The sequence below is a fragment of the Pelophylax lessonae genome (assembly GCF_965119305.1).
Source record: "Pelophylax lessonae genome assembly, chromosome: 11".
Classification (NCBI taxonomy): domain Eukaryota; kingdom Metazoa; phylum Chordata; class Amphibia; order Anura; family Ranidae; genus Pelophylax; species Pelophylax lessonae.
In genome coordinates, this window is record NC_138778.1 from 207114763 (window position 1) to 207133979 (window position 19217).

At 43.5% G+C, this 19217-nt stretch overlaps 1 protein-coding gene across 4 annotated transcripts in view; it reads left to right on the forward strand.

The window, feature by feature from the left end:
• Window positions 1-19217, forward strand: part of RGS19 (regulator of G protein signaling 19) — a 53201-nt gene that overhangs the window by 6665 nt on the left and 27319 nt on the right. The window contains exon 1 of one of the 4 annotated variants that reach the window (XM_082271549.1): window positions 306-455. The exons of the other annotated variants lie outside the window; for them this stretch is intronic. Coding sequence (XP_082127675.1) covers window positions 393-455 — 63 coding nt within the window. The 5' untranslated portion in view covers window positions 306-392. Of the gene's footprint in view, window positions 1-305; window positions 456-19217 lie in introns of those variants that run through there. 4 annotated transcript variants of the gene reach the window in all.

Sequence of the window (19217 nt, forward strand, 5' to 3'; positions counted from 1 at the left end):
TACAATATAAAGGGAGACAATACAGCAACAATACAATTTAATACAAGAGGGTTAGGAGGACCCTGCTCCTGGGAGCTTACAATCTAATAGATTCTGTTGCATGAAAAATCTTGTCATGCAGAGAATGGCCCTTAAAATCCTTTGTGCCACCTCCCAGATTGCCCAGCTACCAACAAAGAGTATACAATATACTGTATGTGTACATATGGGCAGGTAACACCCCTACTCCCCCCCACACCCAAGCTGCGTTACACAGGAACGGAAGTTTTCTTGTCAGGAAGTTACATTGTCACCACAGGATGTCATAATCGCTCCTCTCCCACACCCTCACCGCTTCTACTCACTCCTGATTCCGAATCTTCAGCGCTTCGAATGCTTCTCAGCTCTTCTCAATGGGCATCGGAGAACGCCGCCAAAAGATGCACCCACTGGGAGAGCAGGCTAAAGGATGTAAGGTGGGTGTGATCTGGGACCTGCCTGACACTTTCTTGGCATCTTGGGCTTTATTTAATGAAAGACTTTTGGGCAAATGAAACCATAACATGCAGAGATGACAAAATTCTGTTTTCTGTTCAAAAATATCTGTTGATAAGGATTTTGGAAACACATGCTTGTGTAATAGTTTACATATATATATATATAATATATGTAAAATAAAAACATAATATAAGACACACAGAAATACACAAGGGGGAAGATTTACTAAAACAGTGCAGAAACCGGTGCAGTTGTGCATGGCAGCCAATCAGCTTCTAACTTTAGTTTTCTTAATTACGTTTTGACAATAAAAACTGGAAGCTGATTGGTTCCTATGCAGAGCTGCGCCAGATTTTGCATTCTCCAGTTTTAGAAAATCTTGGTTTGGCTTTTTTGTCAATCAGATAATGACGGCTAACCTAAATATGTATAACGTATATAAAAATGTGCCGTTCATTCACAATTACTGACGATTTTGATTCGTGATCAAAGTGCGTAATATATGTTTGTTTAAAACTTTTGCTTTTTTTTAATGATTATTAAAATGTAAATGTTCTTGTGACAGAGCAAGGGTTACAGTATTGCACATTCGATCATTGCGCTGCACAAATAAAAATTGCCCCTTTTCGAGGATTGACTGCAGATTGTTGAAGCAGACAAGCCCCTCTGTTAAGCTGGATACACACTATACAATTTATTTATTTTTTTTTACTTTAGATTTACCAAAACCATATAGTATGAGGTCACACCTAAACACTTTTAGGCCCCTTTCAAACATACAGTCCATTCAGTTCATCAGTTCAGTCACTTCAAAATGTATCAGTTTTTCATCCGTTTTTCATCCGTTTTTGGTCAGTTGTTATCCGTTTTTCATCCGTTTTTCATCAGTCGGCATCAGTTTTTCATCCGTTGTCATCAGTTTTTCATCCGTTGTCATCAGTTTTCATCCGTTGTCATCAGTTTTTCATCCGTTGTCATCAGTTTTTCATCCGTTGTCATCAGTTTTCATCCGTTGTCATCAGTTTTTCATCCGTTGCCATCTGTTTTCATCCGTTTTTCATCCGTTTTTCATCCGTTTTTCATCCGTTTTCATCCGTTTTTCATCCGTTGTCATCCGTTTGTCATCCATTGTCATCCGTTGTCATGCGATTTTCATCCATTGTCATCCGTTTTTCATCCGTTGTCATCCGTTGTCATCCGTTGTCATCCGTTGTCATCCGTTGTCATCCATTGTCATCCATTGTCATCCATTGTCATCTATTTTTATCCATTGTCATCCGTTTTCATCCGATTTTCATCCGTTGTCATCCGTTTTCATCCGTTGTCATCCGTTTTCATCCGTTGTCATCCGTTTTCATCCGTTTTCATCAGCGATTCGCATATGGCGGTGTGAACTGCCTGCGAGTTGAATGCCATGGGTGGTTTTGCAGGGTTCCCGCATTGCATATGTGTGAACCGGGACTAAAAGCTTAATTCCAAGCACATAAGACACAAACTGATGAAGCTCTGCATTCCGATTTTCATCCGTTTTTCATCCGTTTTTCATCCGTTTTTCATCCGTTTTTCATCCGTTTTTCATCCGTTTTTCATCCGTTGTCATCCGTTGTCATCCGTTTTCATCCGTTGTCATCCGTTTTCATCCGTTTTCATCCGTTTTCATCCGTTTTCATCCGTTGTCATCCGTTGTCATCCGTTTTCATCCGTTGTCATCCGTTTTCATCCGTTGTTATCAGCGATTCGCATATGGCGGTGTGAACTGCCTGCGAGTTGAATGCGATGGGTGGTTTTGCAGGGTTCCCGCATTGCATATGTGTGAACCGGGACTAAAAGCTTAATTCCAAGCACATAAGACACAAACTGATGAAGCTCTGCATTCGTCCATTACAGCATTAAATATATTTACTTAAATTGAAACTGTTTAAGTATGGAAATGTGATTTGGTATCAGCCTCTTGCAGTTGCTGATAGGAGGAGAAAGCAGAGTGACTGAGAGATGAGCGATGCTTCTCCTTTCACTGTTCAGTCATGGGCTGGAGCAGATCCAGGAGGACCTGGGCTCAGAGAAATTAAGTTTGAGATATCCTGGCCATCAGACTAAGGACCCCTAGTGGCTGAAAAAAAAGTATAGCAAGGGAAGTATCTGGGTTGAAAGTGAATACTGTCGCAAAAGCTGTTTTTTTTTAATGCATGCCGTAGAATGGGTTTACTGTTTTGTGTCCATGCTGTGCCCAGGGCAGCAGTCCCTCTTGCCCACCCCCTGTCCCGGCCCTGGCTGTTATTGTGGATCACCCAGCAGATAACACCTCATGTGGACTGCCTTGGTTCCACTTCTGCATCAGTGTTCCCAACCCCGCCCACTTAGTACAGCCTGTCTGAAGGATTCCCACTCTCTTTGCTGGGCTTTTGTTCAATTTCCACTTCTGCATCAGTGTTCCCAACCCCGCCCACTTAGTACAGCTCATCTGAGGGATTCCCACTCTCTTTGCCGGGCTTTTGTTCAATTTCCACTTCTGTATCGGTGTTCCCAACCCCGCCCACTTAGTACAGCCTGTCTGAAGGATTCCCACTCTCTTTGCTGGGCTTTTGTTCAATTTCCACTTCTGCATCAGTGTTCCCAACCCCGCCCACTTAGTACAGCTCGTCTGAGGGATTCCCACTCTCTTTGCCGGGCATTTGTTCAATTTCCACTTCTGTATCGGTGTTCCCAACCCCGCCCACTTAGTACCGCCCGTCTGAGGGATTCCCACTCTCTTTGCTGGGCTTTTGTTCAATTTCCACTTCTGTATCAGTGTTCTCAACCCCGCCCACTTAGTACAGCTCATCTGATGGATTCCCACTCTCTTTGCTGGGCTTTTGTTCAATTTCCACTTCTGTATCAGTGTTCCCAACCCCGCCCACTTAGTACAGCTCATCTGATGGATTCCCACTCTCTTGAATGGGCTTTTGTTCAATTTCCACTTCTGTATCAGTGTTCCCAACCCCGCCCACTTAGTACAGCTCATCGGAGGGATTCCCACTCTCTTTACCGGGCTTTTGTTCAATTTCCACTTCTGTATCAGTGTTCCCAACCCCGCCCACCTAGTACAGCTCATCGGAGGGATTCCCACTCTCTTTGCCGGGCTTTTGTTCAATTTCCACTTCTGTATCAGTGTTCCCAACCCCGCCCACTTAGTACAGCCTGTCTGAGGGATTCCCACCCACTTAGTACAGCTTGTCTGAGGGATTCTCACTCTCTTTGCTGGGCTTTTGTTCAGTTTACAGAATTGTGGAATGCAATGGGAAGAGAAAAAAACAAGAAGTCGATAATGTTGCATTTCCTCTAAGCTGCAGCCAGGCGCACTTGCTTTCTGGTTGTTATTTCACTTTGGTGTCAGAAATTTCCGGCGGGTGACTGTCACTTTTTTAGGTGTGAGAAGTGGATAATGCGCATTGTGTAGGAGCTGACATAAAAATTGAACGCCAATTTCAGAACCAGAGCCTTTTTCCAGCCTGTATCGGACAGCTGGCGTTTGTGAATTGGTAGAACATCTGCTGTATTGCGGCAGCCCTGGGCTCAGTTCCCACCAGTTACCACACTACATGGAGTGTGTACATTTTCTCTGAATGTGACGCTTCCTCAAGGTGCTGCTCTGGTTTTCCTCCATAGGTCAAAGCCTTATAGTACTTCTAGATTAGGGTCTCTTCTGTTCTCGAAATCAAAAGGGCATTCCAGAGATGTTTTTAGGTGCATTTGCAAAGTTAGCATGTGCTTGTGTGTTCTTCATGAGTTTCTAAGAGTATTTTACTACCCGTTTTCACTGTATTTATTATATGCTAACAGAAGAAGCAGTGCTACTACCCATACAGCTCACCAATAAACAAGCTCCCGGGTGCCCAATCCACGGCCGTTTTAAGATGATCCGCACACCGGTAGTTGCTCTTAAAAAATCTTCATCTTTATTCAGGAACCATAGTACACAACTGCTAAGATCAGTTGACGTGTTTCAGCCTATAAGGCCTTAGTCATAAGTTATGACTAAGGCCTTATAGGCTGAAACGTGTCAACTGATCTTATTAGCAGTTGTGTTCTGTGGTTCCTGAATAAAGATGAAGATTTTTTAAGAGCAACTACCAGTGTGCGGATCATCTTTCTACATTTATTATATGCTACCATGTTTTCTGTGTGAAGGTGATACCAATATTTATTTTTGGACATTTTTCTATCAATATTAATCATAGCTGTATTACTACACTATAGGGGTGATTTACTAAAACTAGAGCGTGAAAAATCTGGTGCAGCTCTGCATAGTAACCAATCAGCTTCCAGGTTTTATGTCAAAGCTTAATTGAACAAGCTGAAGTTAGAAGCGGATTGGCTACAATGCACAACTGCCCCACATTTTGCACTCTCCAGTTTTAGTAAACCAATCCCTATGCATTTTTCCTAGGGCCGACCATATACGGAGCAAATTTCTTTCCTGCAACCACGGGCAGGGGAACGGGGGAAAGCCATCCCCACCGGGAGAAGACAGTGATTATTGCTAGCGGCTATAGGAGCTGCTAGCGATAATCGCAAGAGAATCTGACTGGTTCTACCCAAGTTGATCAATCAACTTGGTACATTCAGCCTGCCCAGTTACGGGTTGAATCTCACCCGGTTCCTGTTTAACCGGCCGAGATTGGAACCCTGAATGGCTGGCCTAAGGCTCCATTCACACCTGGGCGTTTCTGCCTGTGACTTCAAAACGCTTTGCTAAAATGACAAATATTTAAAACGCACCTAGCAGCGCGGTGTGGTTCTGCCATGATTGGTGTGTGATAAATCGCGCTGCAAACGTGGAGAACCGCATTGCGCAAAACTTGTAGCTGAAAAGAAGCCCCCGATCCTTGTCACTGAAAAGAAGCCCCCGATCCTTGTCACTGAAAAGAAGCCTCTGATCCTTGTCTCTGAAAAGAAGCCTCTGATCCTTGTCTCTGAAAAGAAGCCTCTGATCCTTGTCTCTGAAAAGAAGCCCCGATCCTTCTCGCTGAAAAGAAGCCCCGATCCTTGCCACCGAAAAGAAGCCCCCGATCCTTGTCTCTGAAAAGAAGCCCCCGATCCTTGTCTCTGAAAAGAAGCCCCCGATCCTTGTCTCTGAAAAGAAGCCCCCGATCCTTGTCTCTGAAAAGAAGCCCCTGATCCTTGTCACTGAAAAGAAGCCCCCGATCCTTGTCTCTGAAAAGAAGCCCTGAAAAGAAGCCCCCGATCCTTGTCGCTGAAAAGAAGCCCCCGAACCTTGTCGCTGAAAAGAAGCCCCCGATCCTTGTTGCCAAAAAGAAGCCCCGATCCTTGTCGCTGAAAAGACGCCCCCGATCCTTGTCTCTGAAAAAAGCCCCGGATCCATGTCACTGAAAAGAAGCCTTTGATCCTTGTCGCTGAAAAGAAGCCCCCGATCCTTGTCTCTGAAAAGAAGCCTCTGATCATTGTCACTGAAAAGAAGCCCCCGATCCTTGTCACTGAAAAGAAGCCCCCGATCCTTGACACTGAAAAGAAGCCTCTGATCTTTGTCACTGAAAAGAAGCCCCCGATCCTTGTCTCTGAAAAGAAGCCTCTGATCATTGTCACTGAAAAGAAGCCCCCGATACTTGTCACTGAAAAGAAGCCCCCGATCCTTGTCTCTGAAAAGAAGCCTCTGATCATTGTCACTGAAAAGAAGCCCCCGATCCTTGTCACTGAAAAGAAGCCCCCGATCCTTGTCACTGAAAAGAAGCCCCTGATCCTTGTCTCTGAAAAGAAGCCCCCGATCCTTGTCTCTGAAAAGAAGCCTCTGATCCTTGTCACTGAAAAGAAGCCCCCGATCCTTGTCTCTGAAAAGAAGCCTCTGATCATTGTCACTGAAAAGAAGCCCCCGATCCTTGTCACTGAAAAGAAGCCCCCGATCCTTGTCACTGAAAAGAAGCCTCTGATCCTTGTCACTGAAAAGAAGCCCCTGATCCTTGTCTCTGAAAAGAAGCCTCTGATCCTTGTCACTGAAACGAAGCCCTGATCCTTGTCTCTGAAAAGAAGCCCCCGATCCTTGTCACTGAAAAGAAGCCCCCGATCCTTGTCACTGAAAAGAAGCCCCCGAACCTTGTCGCTGAAAAGAAGCCCCGGATCCTTGTCTCTGAAAAGAAGCCCTGATCCTTCTCGCTGAAAAGAAGCCCCCGATCCTTGTCTCTGAAAAGAAGCCCCTGATCCTTGTCTCTGAAAAGAATCCTCTGATCCTTGTCTCTGAAAAGAAGCCCCCGATCCTTGTCTCTGAAAAGAAGCCCCCGATCCTTGTCTCTGAAAAGAAGCCCCTGATCCTTGTCGCTGTAAAGAAGCCCCTTTGGGTGACAAGCTTCATTCGATGAATGAATGGCCTCTGAAATTGGCGTTGTGCAATTCCTCATTTTAGCAGAGTGTGAACGGAGCGTTATTGTATCTTAGAGTCTCGTTCACCCCAAGCTCATTGCCATGAATCCTGCAGTGCGTTCTAGCAAATTACTAGCAATAGTTTTCTGTTTGGATCGCACTACATTGCTGGCTCATCTTTGGTACTCTGCCCTGCCTGGGCAAGTATAAAGGATAAGTTCACCTTTTGAAAAAAAAAAAAAAAAGTAATAAATGTACATTATTTTGCAGGTAAAAAAAATGTGCATTTATTATTATTTTTTTCCAGGGTGGATTAAAATCAGTGATTTTTTTTTAAAAAACATTTTTTAAAAAATCAGATTTTTTTTATTTAAATCAGATTTTCTTTTATTTAAATCAGATTTTTGAGATTTTTATCAAATTTATTTTAATAAAATGGTTTTGGAGTAAAAATCTATCTAAAGATCATTTTTCTATTTAAGATACATTAATAATTTAGTTTATTCATCTTGAAAGGGAGCTTAGTTATGTAGCATGAGGCTGTATATTCTGCAATATTTACGTTTTTGGTAAACTCATTCAATGAATCCAGGCGCTGAAAGTTAAGATAACATGCACTGCATTGATGCATTCACACAATTTCACAGAAACCATGAGATAAAACAAAGTTCAGGAATATTCCTTTATTCCATTGTTTTGCAAATCTATGTACACTACAAACTGTATGATTGAATCGGTTCTGATATCGCTGACCTGACAGCTTATTATTCTATATAGAAAACCTTCATTTTGATGCAAATATTAAATGCAATTTATTATGCAATATTATATGTAATATTTGCAATTGCAAATATAAACGATTCTAACTACCAACAAGAATAAGTCCTTACATTTAAAGAGGACCTGTCACTTCAGATCCATCATGGCAGCGCCTGTTAGCGGGCATCCACTCACCTGCTGCCGCCACGTCCCTCACCTTGTTGTGTCACTGCTGCATCACCAGCCATCCCAATAAAGTGAATGGGACGGTCGGTGAGTCAACAGTGGGTCAGAGGAGGAGCAGCTGCAGGACAGAGTGACAGTTTCTCTTTAAAAATTAGGATTTAAATTGAGTTGATTTAAATCAAGTCTTTTCACTAGTGATTTAAATCGTGATTTTTTTTTTTTTTTACTAATAAGAACAGATTTTTTTTAAATTCTTTTATTTAAAATTTCCAAAAGGACAAAAATCAATAATAAATCGTGATTTGAATTGACTTGATTTAAATCAACTCCACCATGTTTTTTTTTTTTTTTTTTTATTATTTTATTTAAAATTTCCAAAAGGATAAAATCAATGATAAGTCGTGATTTAAATCAACTCCACCCAGTTTTTTTCTAAGGAGCCTGCAGAGCATTGCACCAGGGATCAGCAGATGGGGGAAGAATCTCAGGATATCTCTGATATGAGCAGGCACTTACTGAATAGCAGGAAGATTAATGAACTACCAGAGCATTCACCGGCACCCTTGCAGTTTATTGAGAAATACGAGCTGTCAGCTGCAATGGCTGATGGTACTTGTAGTCCAGGTTTTCTCAACCAGGGTTCCACGGGACCCGAGGGTTCCTCCAGAGGTTTCTAGGGGTTCCTTGAGCAATGAGCAAATACTGCTTCTCAGAAGAGTTCCCAGTGACACCGTTGATCTTTTTAGCTATCTATAAGGGGGGTAATTCTTCCCAATGACCACAAGTGTAAGGAGCATTCTTCCCACCGACCATCACACTAATGTATCATGAGTTATAAATATAGTAATTTTTATCAGGGGTTCACTGAGACTAGAAGGTTATTTCAAGGGTTCCTCTGTGTTGAAAAGGTTGAGTAAGGCTGTTTTAGACTATTCATTCACAGGAAATTGAATGAATGACGCAGCCTCGTGAGGGCGGAGCGCCATACAAATTGTGACAGCGGGTGCGGGGAGAAGTTCCCCCACCTGCTGTCATAGGGAAGGGGGTGCATGCTGAACATGTTACCTAAATATGGATGTAACTTGTTCAGAAAGGTGACTTTAACCACTTGCCAACCGCTCACATTGCTGCTACCTACTTTGCCAGATACCTCCCAGAGGCTCGCTCCCGCTGTGTTTAGACTCAGTGGGAGTCGGTGATCACCGCCTCTCTTCCCCGATCGTTGGGGAAAGACTGAGGAAGCCCGCCCACTTGTGTAAACAAAGCGGGCGGATCTCCTCTGTGACAGGCAGGGACAGATCACAGGATTCAGCATAGCTGAACCTGCGATCTGTGTCTGTGTCACTCAATCCCCTCCTCCCCACACACGTCAGTAAGCATGAGGCACACATTTAACCCCTTGATCACCAACAGTGTTAACCCCTTCCCTGCCAGTGTCATTATTACAGTAACAGTGAATATTTATAGCAATATAGTAATGTCACTGGCCCCCCCAAAAGTGTCAAAAATGTCAGTTAGGGGTCCAATCTGTCCGCCGCAATGTCACAGTCCCGCAAAAAAATCGCAGATCGCCGCCATTACTAGTAAAAAAAAAATAAACAATAAAAATGACAAATCTTTCCCATAGTTAGTAAACGCGATAACTTTTGCGCAAACCAATCGCTTATTGTGATTTTTTTTTTACCAAAAATATGTGGCAAAAACAAATTGGCCTAAAATGTTAAAAAATGTTGATTTGTAAATTTTTTTGGGGGAATGTTATACATCAGAATGTGAAAAATATTAGTTTTTTTTTTCAAAATTGTCGCTCTTTTTTTCAAAAATTTAAAATCGCACAGGTGATCAAATACCACCAAAAGAAAGCTCTATGTGTGGGGAAAAAAAAGGACATAAATTTAATTTGGGTACAACATTGCACGACTGCACGATTGTCCGTTAAAGTAACGCAGTGCCGAAACGCGAAATATGGCCTGGTCAGGAATAGGGGAAAATCTTCCGGTCTTAAAGTGGTTAAAAATACGCTTATTGAGAATTTTTTTGTCAAAGACATGTAGCTAAATACATTTTGGCCTAAATATATGACAAAAATTGAATATATTGGATATTTTTTACCTGTCAAAGTAGAAAATGTCAATTTTTCACAAAATTTTCGCTCTTTTTTTTATTAATATCGCAAAAAATCAAAAGCGCAGAAGTGATCAAATACCACCAAAAGAAAGCTCTGTTTGTGGGAAAAACATGACGTAAATTTTGTTTGGGTACGGCATTGCATGACCGCGCAATTGTCAGTTAAAGTCGCGCAGTGCCAAGTTGAAAAAAGTGGCCTGGACGTTAAGCAGGAAAATCCTCCGGTCTTAAAGTGGTTAAAGGGGAAGTCCACCCTAAGACTAAAATATCTAAATCTACAGGCATCCACAATCTAAGACTTATATTAACTTATCTAGCCCTGTAAAGAAGAAATCGCTATACATGCCTTTTTTGATTCGGATCTGATCCGGTGTCCAGCAGGGGAAGCTCTGCAGAGGAGACACTTGACAACGACTGGTAAGTGACGTCACCCATAGAGTAAAGCCTCGTACACACGCAACGAATTTCCACCGACCGGTCGTCCGTCTTTTGTCCAGAGTGGTGTCTGTTGGTTGGAATGTGCTCTAGACTGCACACGAATTTTCCCGCACGACAGAATTCTACTTCAGAAGTGATGTCATGTGTTGGATTGCTTTCATCTCTGAGCATGCCCAGTCTTGCTCATAAGATTTTTCCCCATCGAAATCTGTACTAATGAGACGAAAATCGGACGTGTTTTGAAGGTCGACAAAAATTTTATAGCCTGTACACCAGGATTTTTTCGGCCGAAAAGTCGGAGTCGGTTGTTGGAAGCATCATACTAACAAGCCGAAAATCGGCAGATCGGTCGTTGGACGAAATTTCCCGGCCGAATTTCTACTTGTGTGTACGGGGCTTTACTATGGGGCTTCCGTTGTCGGCTGCCTCTTCTGGGCCTGCCTGCACAGACAGCTAAGTGCGTGATCGGACCAGAGCGGCTTCAAAAATGGTGATTTCTTCTTTACAGGGCTAGATAGGTTAGTGTTAGATGGTGGATGTCTGTAGATTTTAGTGTTTGGGTGGACTTTCACTTGAAGTCTACTGATTGTCAGTGTTGAAATCTAGAGTGCAGGCCATGTAAACGCACAGTAGCAATGAGCCCATGGGCAATGCAGGTGTAACCAGTAGGTATTGTGTCAGTAGGTATTGTACATACTGTATGTAGCCAAGTTGTGTGTGTGACATTTTCGGACGAGGTTTTGCTGGTGTGGTTTGTGCGTTGGCGGGGCACGATGGAGATTTGGGGAAGTTGTGACCGCTTTGTGTTCAGTGCTTCCTCTAAGGCTTGTAAGCTTGTTTATGCTGTGCTGTCATAGCATCTTATCTGGGTGTGTGTCATCCTTGTAGATTTTATTTACCGTAAATGCCGGTGTATAAGACGACTTTTTAACCTTAAAAACATCCCCCAAAAACCGGGGGGTCGTCTTATACGCAGAGTATAAAATGTGAACCTTAACCACTTCTGGAAGAAGATTTCCCCCTTTAATGACCAGGCCATAGTTTGCGATTCTGCACTGCGTTACTTCAGACAATTGCGCAGTCGTGTGACCCTGTACCCAAATAAAATTAACATTTTAGGCCAATTTGTTTTCTGCTACATATGTTTGGTTAAAAAAAACGCAATAAGCGTATTTTGATTGGTTCGCGCAAAAGTTATCGCGTCTACTAACTACGGGAAAGATTTGTCATTTTTTATTGTTTTCTTGTTTTTTTTTTTTACTAGTAATGGCGGCGATCTGCGATTTTTAGCGGGACTGCGACACCTGACATTTTTTTTTTTTTTTTACACTTTTGGGGGGGCCAGTGACATTACTACAGTAATCAGTGCTAAAAATATGCACTGTTACTGTAATAATGACACTGGCAGGGAAGGTTTTAACAACTTTAAGTGTGAGCCTGCGGGGGTGTCTTCTAACTGTATGGGGGAGGGACTTCTGGAATCAACACTGAGACCTGTGATCATAAATAGGGGGATCACACATGCTCTGTGTTCATTCCAGAGAGAACAACGGTCTGCTGAGTTTACAACAGCAGACCGTTGTTCTCTCTCAGCAGGGAGCGATCGCGGGTGCCCGGAAGCAATCGTGGGGTGTCGGTCCCGTGGATCGGCTTCCTAATGGGGGCGGGCGGGGGTATACCTAGGGGGTGTTTTCTAACTGTGAGGGGGGTGGGCTTGTGGAATCAACAAAGAGACTTGTGATCCTAGCATCACAGGCGCTCAGTGTTTATTCCAGAGAGAATGTTTACAACAGCAGACCACTGTTCTCTCTCCACGGGGAGCAATCGTGGGTGCCCGGCGGCAATTGCAGCTGCCGGCCCCGTGGATCGGCTTCCCCGCGGAGTTCCGGCCCCCCCCCCTCCAAAAATTAAAAGTCCGCAGCTACACATACTGTAGCTGCTGACTTTTAATATTAGGACACTTACCTGTCCTGGAGTCCAGCGATATCGACACAGCAGCCGATGTTTCCATTGGCTGTCGGGTGCTGCCGCCGCCATTGCCAGTAAGGGAATCCGGCAGTGAAGCCTTGACGCTTCACGGGCGGGTCCCTACTGCACATGCGCGAAGCGCGCTGCGCTTTCGAATTGGCTCAGCGGCGGGGGCCAAACTTCCGAGGGACGGCGCTGCGGCGCCGTCTCCCGGAAGTGGGGAAGGGTACCTGTCAAAAACAAGTACCTGTTTCCCCCTCCCCCCTGAAATAAGGCACCGGAGGGGGGGGGGACCAAATGAGCAGAAGTTCCACTTTTGGGTCCCATTCACAACTGAGCGTTTTTAAGCTTGTAAAACGCTCATATCTAAAGTCTCAAACGCCCAAGAAGCAAAATCCCATTCATTTCAATGGCCCCTGTTCACATATGAGCATTTTGTCGTCTGAAGCAAAACGCCTGAAGCTCAAAAAAGTACAATGCCTGCCTCCAAACACCTGCAAAAAACATGTGAAAAACGCCTGAAAAAAGCCCAAAAAACACCTGAAAACAACATGCTCAGATGTGAATGGAGCCTAATCAAACAAGCTGAGGTTAGAAGCTGATTGGCTGCCATGAACAGCTGCACCAGATTCTGAGTGCGCCAGTTTTAGTAAATCTCCCCCCTTGTGTCCTGGAAAATAGTCTTACTAAAAGGCTAGTATTCGTTATAGTATAAAGTGAGGGCTTTGCAAAATGGGAGACACGAGCCCGATATATATTGAAGAACGGAGAGCAGAGATTAGGAAGTGGGCATTGTAGACAGTGACTCACATGAAATATCACAGTGCGTCACACATGCATGTATTAAAAAAAAAGTTTATTATTTCTTACATACAATATATCAAAAAAGGGCAGATAAAAGCCCATATGAATAAAATAACACATGTATATAGAGAAGACATCAATCATAATGTGACATATGCCACACAGAATCCGCCAACATGTTTCACGGTACAGACTGCTTCTTCAGGGCTTCATTGTCCATATGTGAGTCATAGATATCTTCAAAAAATGCACTGGATGCGTCCAAGCTAGAGGGAGACCATGATGAACACTACCCTTTGTAGTAGAGCTGCACGATTCTGGATAAAATGAGAATCACAATTTTTTCACTTAAAATAAAGATCACGATTCTCTTATGATTCTCGGCGTAACATCATCTTTTACATTATACAAAAAAATTGGGCTAACTTTACTGTTTAGATTTTTTAAAAGTCATTAAAGTGTATTTTTTTTCAAGAAAGTTGCGTTTGAAAGACTTCTGCGCAAATACAGTGGGACATAAAATATTGCAACGATCGCCATTTTATTCTCTAGGGTCTCTGCTAATATATATATATAATGTTTGCGGGGTTCTAAGTAATTTTCTAGCAAAAAACTTAAAGCGGAGTTCCGCCCCCCCTCCAAAAATTAAAAGTCAGCAGCTACACATACTGTACACATGCTGTAGCTGCTGACTTTTAATATTAGGACACTTACCTGTCCTGGGCACTGCAGCCGATGTTTCTATTGGCTGTCGGGTGCTGCCGCCGCCATTGCCGGTAAGGGAACCCGGCAGTGAAGCCTTGCGGCTTCACGGGCGGGTCCCTACTGCACATGCACGAAGCACGCTACGCATTCGGATTGGATCGGCGGCGGGGAGTAGGAGGAGGGGGCCTAACTTTGCCGCAGGGCCGTTTCCCGGAAGTGGGGAAGGGTATTTGTCAAAAACAGGTAGCCGTTCCCCCCTCCCCCCTGAAAGGTGCCAAATGTGGCCCAAATGTTGCTGTCAGTGGGAGAAATGGTGCCCCATTGTTGGTTTCAGTTTGGAGGAATAGTGCCCCATTGTTGGTGACAGCAGGAGAAATGGTGCCCCATTGATGATGTCACTTAGCAGAATAATGTCTCATATTAGTGGGAGAAATAGTGCCCCATTGTTGTTGTCAGCAGAAGAAATGGTGCCCCATTGTTGATGTCAGTGGGAGTAATCACCACCCTCTGTACTCTCCCCTGGAGCCAGTTCTCTATCCAGGTACTCACCCTATGGTCCATACCTACCTTCCTTAGTTTGTACAGTAAGCGTTTGTGGGGAACGGTGTCAAATTACAGCAAACATCAGCCACTCAGCAGAATGAGAGGACTAGACCTCAATACCATTGATGCCCATAGACGGTGTCCGGATCTCCTGAGAGCCCACCAATCCAGCATGTTGGCCTGCAATCAGATTGTGTTTGATGCCCCTGGGGTAGAACTTGAGTGGCCTACACAATGGCCTGGCCTCAACTCTACTGAACACCTTTGGGATGAATAGTAACGGGGATTGTGAGCCAGGTCCTCTCATCCAACATTCATAGCTGACCTCAAATGCCCTTCTGGCTAAATGGGGACAAATTCCCAATGGGATACTCCGAAATCATGTGGAGGATGTTCTAGCCACAAAGGACAGCCAACGGCATAATATACCCAATGGTTTTGGTGCAGGATGTCCAACAAGCACATATAGGTTTGATGAAGTCCCAAAATGTTTTGGCCATAAAGCATACAGTTTCCAGATTTCCTGCGTAGAGTTTTCAAATTTGTAACTTTATGTTCCAAAAGTCCTGTCGCTGGGATCACACATTGAAGCTCGCTATAGGTTTTCTTTTTTTTTTCTGTTCATTCAGTGGGCTGAACTCCGTTTCCTCCATCCACACAAACAAGGTGGATGGAGGAATCTCTCCCACCAGCATCCGGCGACACCAGAATACACAGATCAGCAACCGATTATCAACAAAAGTTTTCTAACTTGTTTGTTCGACAGAAGTCGACCTAAGGCTCCTTTCACACAGTCCGCTGTGCGGTGCGGACTGTTCCCTGCTCAGCGGGATCGATCCGCCGATCCCCGCTGAGCAGGCGGATGACAGCTCCGTGGTGTCAGAGCCCCGCTGCTCTCTATGGGAGAATCGGATGAGAGCGGACCACCTGCCCGCTCTCATCCGATCCGATCCCCTGGACGGATGGAAAATAGGGTTTCTATACGTCCGTATTTCATTGACAGTATCGGATGCGGATGGCAGCGGGTGTCAGCGGAGATGTCTCCGCTGACATCCGCTGCCCCATAGGGATGCATGGAGGATCCGATCAGATCCGCCTAAAAAACTGACAGACGGATCTGATCGGATCGCCCGTGTGAAAGAGGCCTAACGATTGACTTCTGTTGAACAGGGATGGTCACACACGGATTTAATTTCAGCTGGGCCCTGCTGAACCGGCCTAAATTCAGTTTATCTATGGCCAGCTTGAAGTGTTACTAAACCCACAGCAGTAAAATCAGTCTGTGTATGCAGTAAAGCATGCTTGTTATACTCACTGTGGAAGGGGTTAATCCTCCGCATTGTGTAAAAAGGCTGTTTGATCCTGTCTTCTCTGATCTTCCCCTCCTTCCACTGTCCCCAGTCCATCTCCTGATAGAATAGAGCCTTGGGGGAACTCTGCACATGCTCAGTCTGGTGTGTATTGCTTTTTTTTTTTTTGGGGTGTAAGGTGCATGTAAACAGCACAGGGCCAATCAGCACTGTCCAGACAGAGGGTCAGGGGTCCTGCAGCCTCATAGGACAGTCAGAGTGAAAACTCCTCCTACAAGCTTTAACCAGACACTGATATAAGTCACAAGACTGCTATGATGAGAAAAGGTATTTAGCAGTTTATATTTACTCAAATAATATAATTTCCATGTACTGTGGAAGACCAGATATAGTGAATGCAGGCTCCTGGGTTTAGTAACACTTTAACCACTTGCCGACCAACTATATACGGCGGCAGTCAGCCCCTCCCAGGCAAAGTGATGTACCGGTACGTCACTAGCCTGGGAGCCAATAGGGGGCGAGCGCCCGCGCTCATTCCCTAAGCAGCCCCCGCGTGTGACCGGCGGACCCGATGTCCGCCAGTCACTCGCAATCGTCGGGTGGAGAGGGAGAAAGGCAGGCGGCTAATGTAAACAAAGCCGCCTGTCAATCTCCCCTGTGTAACAGCACTGATCACTCGGTCCTGCTATGTAGGACCGTTGATCTCTGCTGTTACACACACAGCCACATCAAATCACAGTTAAAAACACGCCCCTAGGGACACACTTAACCCCTCCCTCTCCAATAAAGTTAACCCCTTCCCTCCCAGTGTCATTTTTACAGTAACAGTGCATATGTATAGCACTGATTACTGTAGTAATGTCACTGGTAACCCCAAAAGTGTCAAAAATGTCAGTCAAGGGTCCGATCTGTCCGCCGCAATGTCGCAGTCCCGCAAAAAAAATCGCAGATCGTCGCCATTACTCGTTAAAAAAAAAAACAACAAAAATGACAAAAATATTTCCCTTAGTTAGTAAATGCAATAACTTTTGCGCAAACCAATCAAAATACGCTCTTTGCGATTTTTTTTTTTTTTACCAAACATATGTAGCATAAAACAAATTGGCCTAAAATGTTAAAACATTTTGATTTTTACATTTTTTTGGGGGGGAATTTCATATAAAAAAATGTGAAGAATATTGTTATTTTTGCAAAATTGTCGCTCTTTTTTTGTTTATAGCGCATGATCAAAAAATCGCACAGGTGATCAAATACCACCAAAAGAAAGCTCTGTTTGTGGGGAAAAAAGGACGTCAAATTCGTTTAGGTACAGCGTCGCATGACTGCGCAATTGTTCGTTAAATTCACGCAGCGCCGAATCGCAAAATAGGCCCTGGTCAGGAAGGGAGTAAAATCTTCCGGGGCTTAAGTGGTTAAGAAGAGTTGTATATAATCACTCACAGCCTTTCGTCCTACCTTTTGGAAGCTGATTTTCTGCCATGAGTAACAAAAACTTGCAGAATTTATTTTTTTATTTTTTAATTGAATACTTAATTTGCAAACCTTAGCTAAAAACTATAAAGTTCTCCTACAGAAAGATAATCCAGATGTGCGTGTCACAGTTTGTGTTTTGGTGCGTCTGCCACAAATTCCTCGTAGATCACTTAAATAATTAGGAAGACCTCATCAGGGCCTCCGTTATCATTGTCAGCCGAGGCTCCTGCTCAGCCGTTCAGTGCTAGAAGCCAGATGGTGTCATCCTGTTATGCAAATTCCAACCATAGCTGGCAGGGTCACATTCTGGCCTGTCCTCTCCCCCCCCACCCACATATCCCACTTGACCAGTACATGGCTTATTTATCTGGCTGGATGGGGTCCAGCACCACCATGCAACACTTTGGTCAGGATTTGTGATAAATGACAGGTTGGGTTTTGCTCTCTCTCTCTGGATGGTCTGGAGATAAATGGGTGGAAGCACCTGGAGCCATCTGCTATACAGATAGGAAGGCAGCTTTAGATGTATGCGATCACCACAGGTTCTCTTTAACTTGTGCTAATCCCATCATAGTAGAAGCTGCGCTATTTGCATGCAGCCCATGAGGTTAGAATAGAGATAAAATATCACAAAAAGATCAGCAGGGGAGGACAAACCAAGCTTAACCACTTTACCACCGGAGGATTTTCCTGCTTTACGTCCAGGCCACTTTTTGCAACTTGGCACTGCGCGACTTTAACTGACAATTGCGCGGTCATGCAACGCCGTACTAAACAGAAATTTACGTCCTTTTTTCCCCACAAACGGAGCTTCCTTTTGGTGGTATTTGATCACCTCTGCGCATTTAATTTTTTGCGATATTAATAAAAAAAAAAAGAGCGAAAATTTTGCGAAAAAATTGACATTTTCTACTTTGACAGTTAAAAAATATCCAATATATTCAATTTTTGTCATATATTTAGGCCAAAATGTATTTAGCTACAAAAAATCCTCAATGAGCGTATTTTTAACCGCTTTAAGACGGGAAGATTTTCCCCCATTCCTGACCAAGGCTATATTTTGCGATTCGGCACTGCGTTATTTTAAAGGAAAATTGCGCGGTCGTGCGACGCTGTACCCAAATTAAATTTATGTCCTTTTTTCCCCCCACAAATAGAGCTTTCTTTTGGTGGTATTTGACCACCTGTGTGATTTTTACTTTTTGCGATATTAATAAAAAAAAGAGCGAAACTTTTGCGAAAAAAATTGACATTTTCTACTTTGACAATTAAAAAATATCCAATTTATTAAATTTTTGTCATATATTTAGGCCAAAATGTATTTAGCTCCAAAAAATCCTCAATGAGCGTATTTTTAACCGCTTTAAGACTGGAAGATTTTCCCCCATTCCTGACCAAGGCTATATTTTGCGATTCGGCACTGCGTTATTTTAACGGACATGCGACGCTGTGCCCAAATTAAATTTATGTCCTTTTTTTCCCCCACAAACAGAGCTTTCTTTTGGTGGTATTTGATCACCTGTGTAGTTTTTATTTTTTGAAAAAAAGAGAGCGGCGATTTTGAAAAAAAAAAAAACAATATTTTTTACATTCTGATATATAACATTCCCCAAAAAAATTTAAAAATCTAAATTTTTTAACATTTTAGGGCAATTTGTTTTCTGCTACATATTTTTGGTAAAAAAAAAAATCGCAATAAGCATATTTTGATTGGTTTGCGCAAAAAATATCGCGTTTACTAACTACGGGAAAGATTTGTCATTTTTATTGTTTATTTTTTTTTTTACTAGTAATGGCAGCGATCTGCGATTTTTTTTTTTTTTGCGGGACTGCCACATTGCAGCGGACAGATCAGACCCCTAACTGACATTTTTGACACTTTTGGGGGGAACCAGTGACATTACTACAGTAATCAGTGCTAAAAATATCCACTGTTACTGTAATAATGACACTGGCAGGGAAGGGGTTAACTTTATTGGTGATCAAAGGGTTAAATGTATGCCTCATGCTTACTGACGTGTGTGGGGGGAGGGGGGTTGTGTGACACAGGCACAGATCGCAGGTTCAGCTATGCGG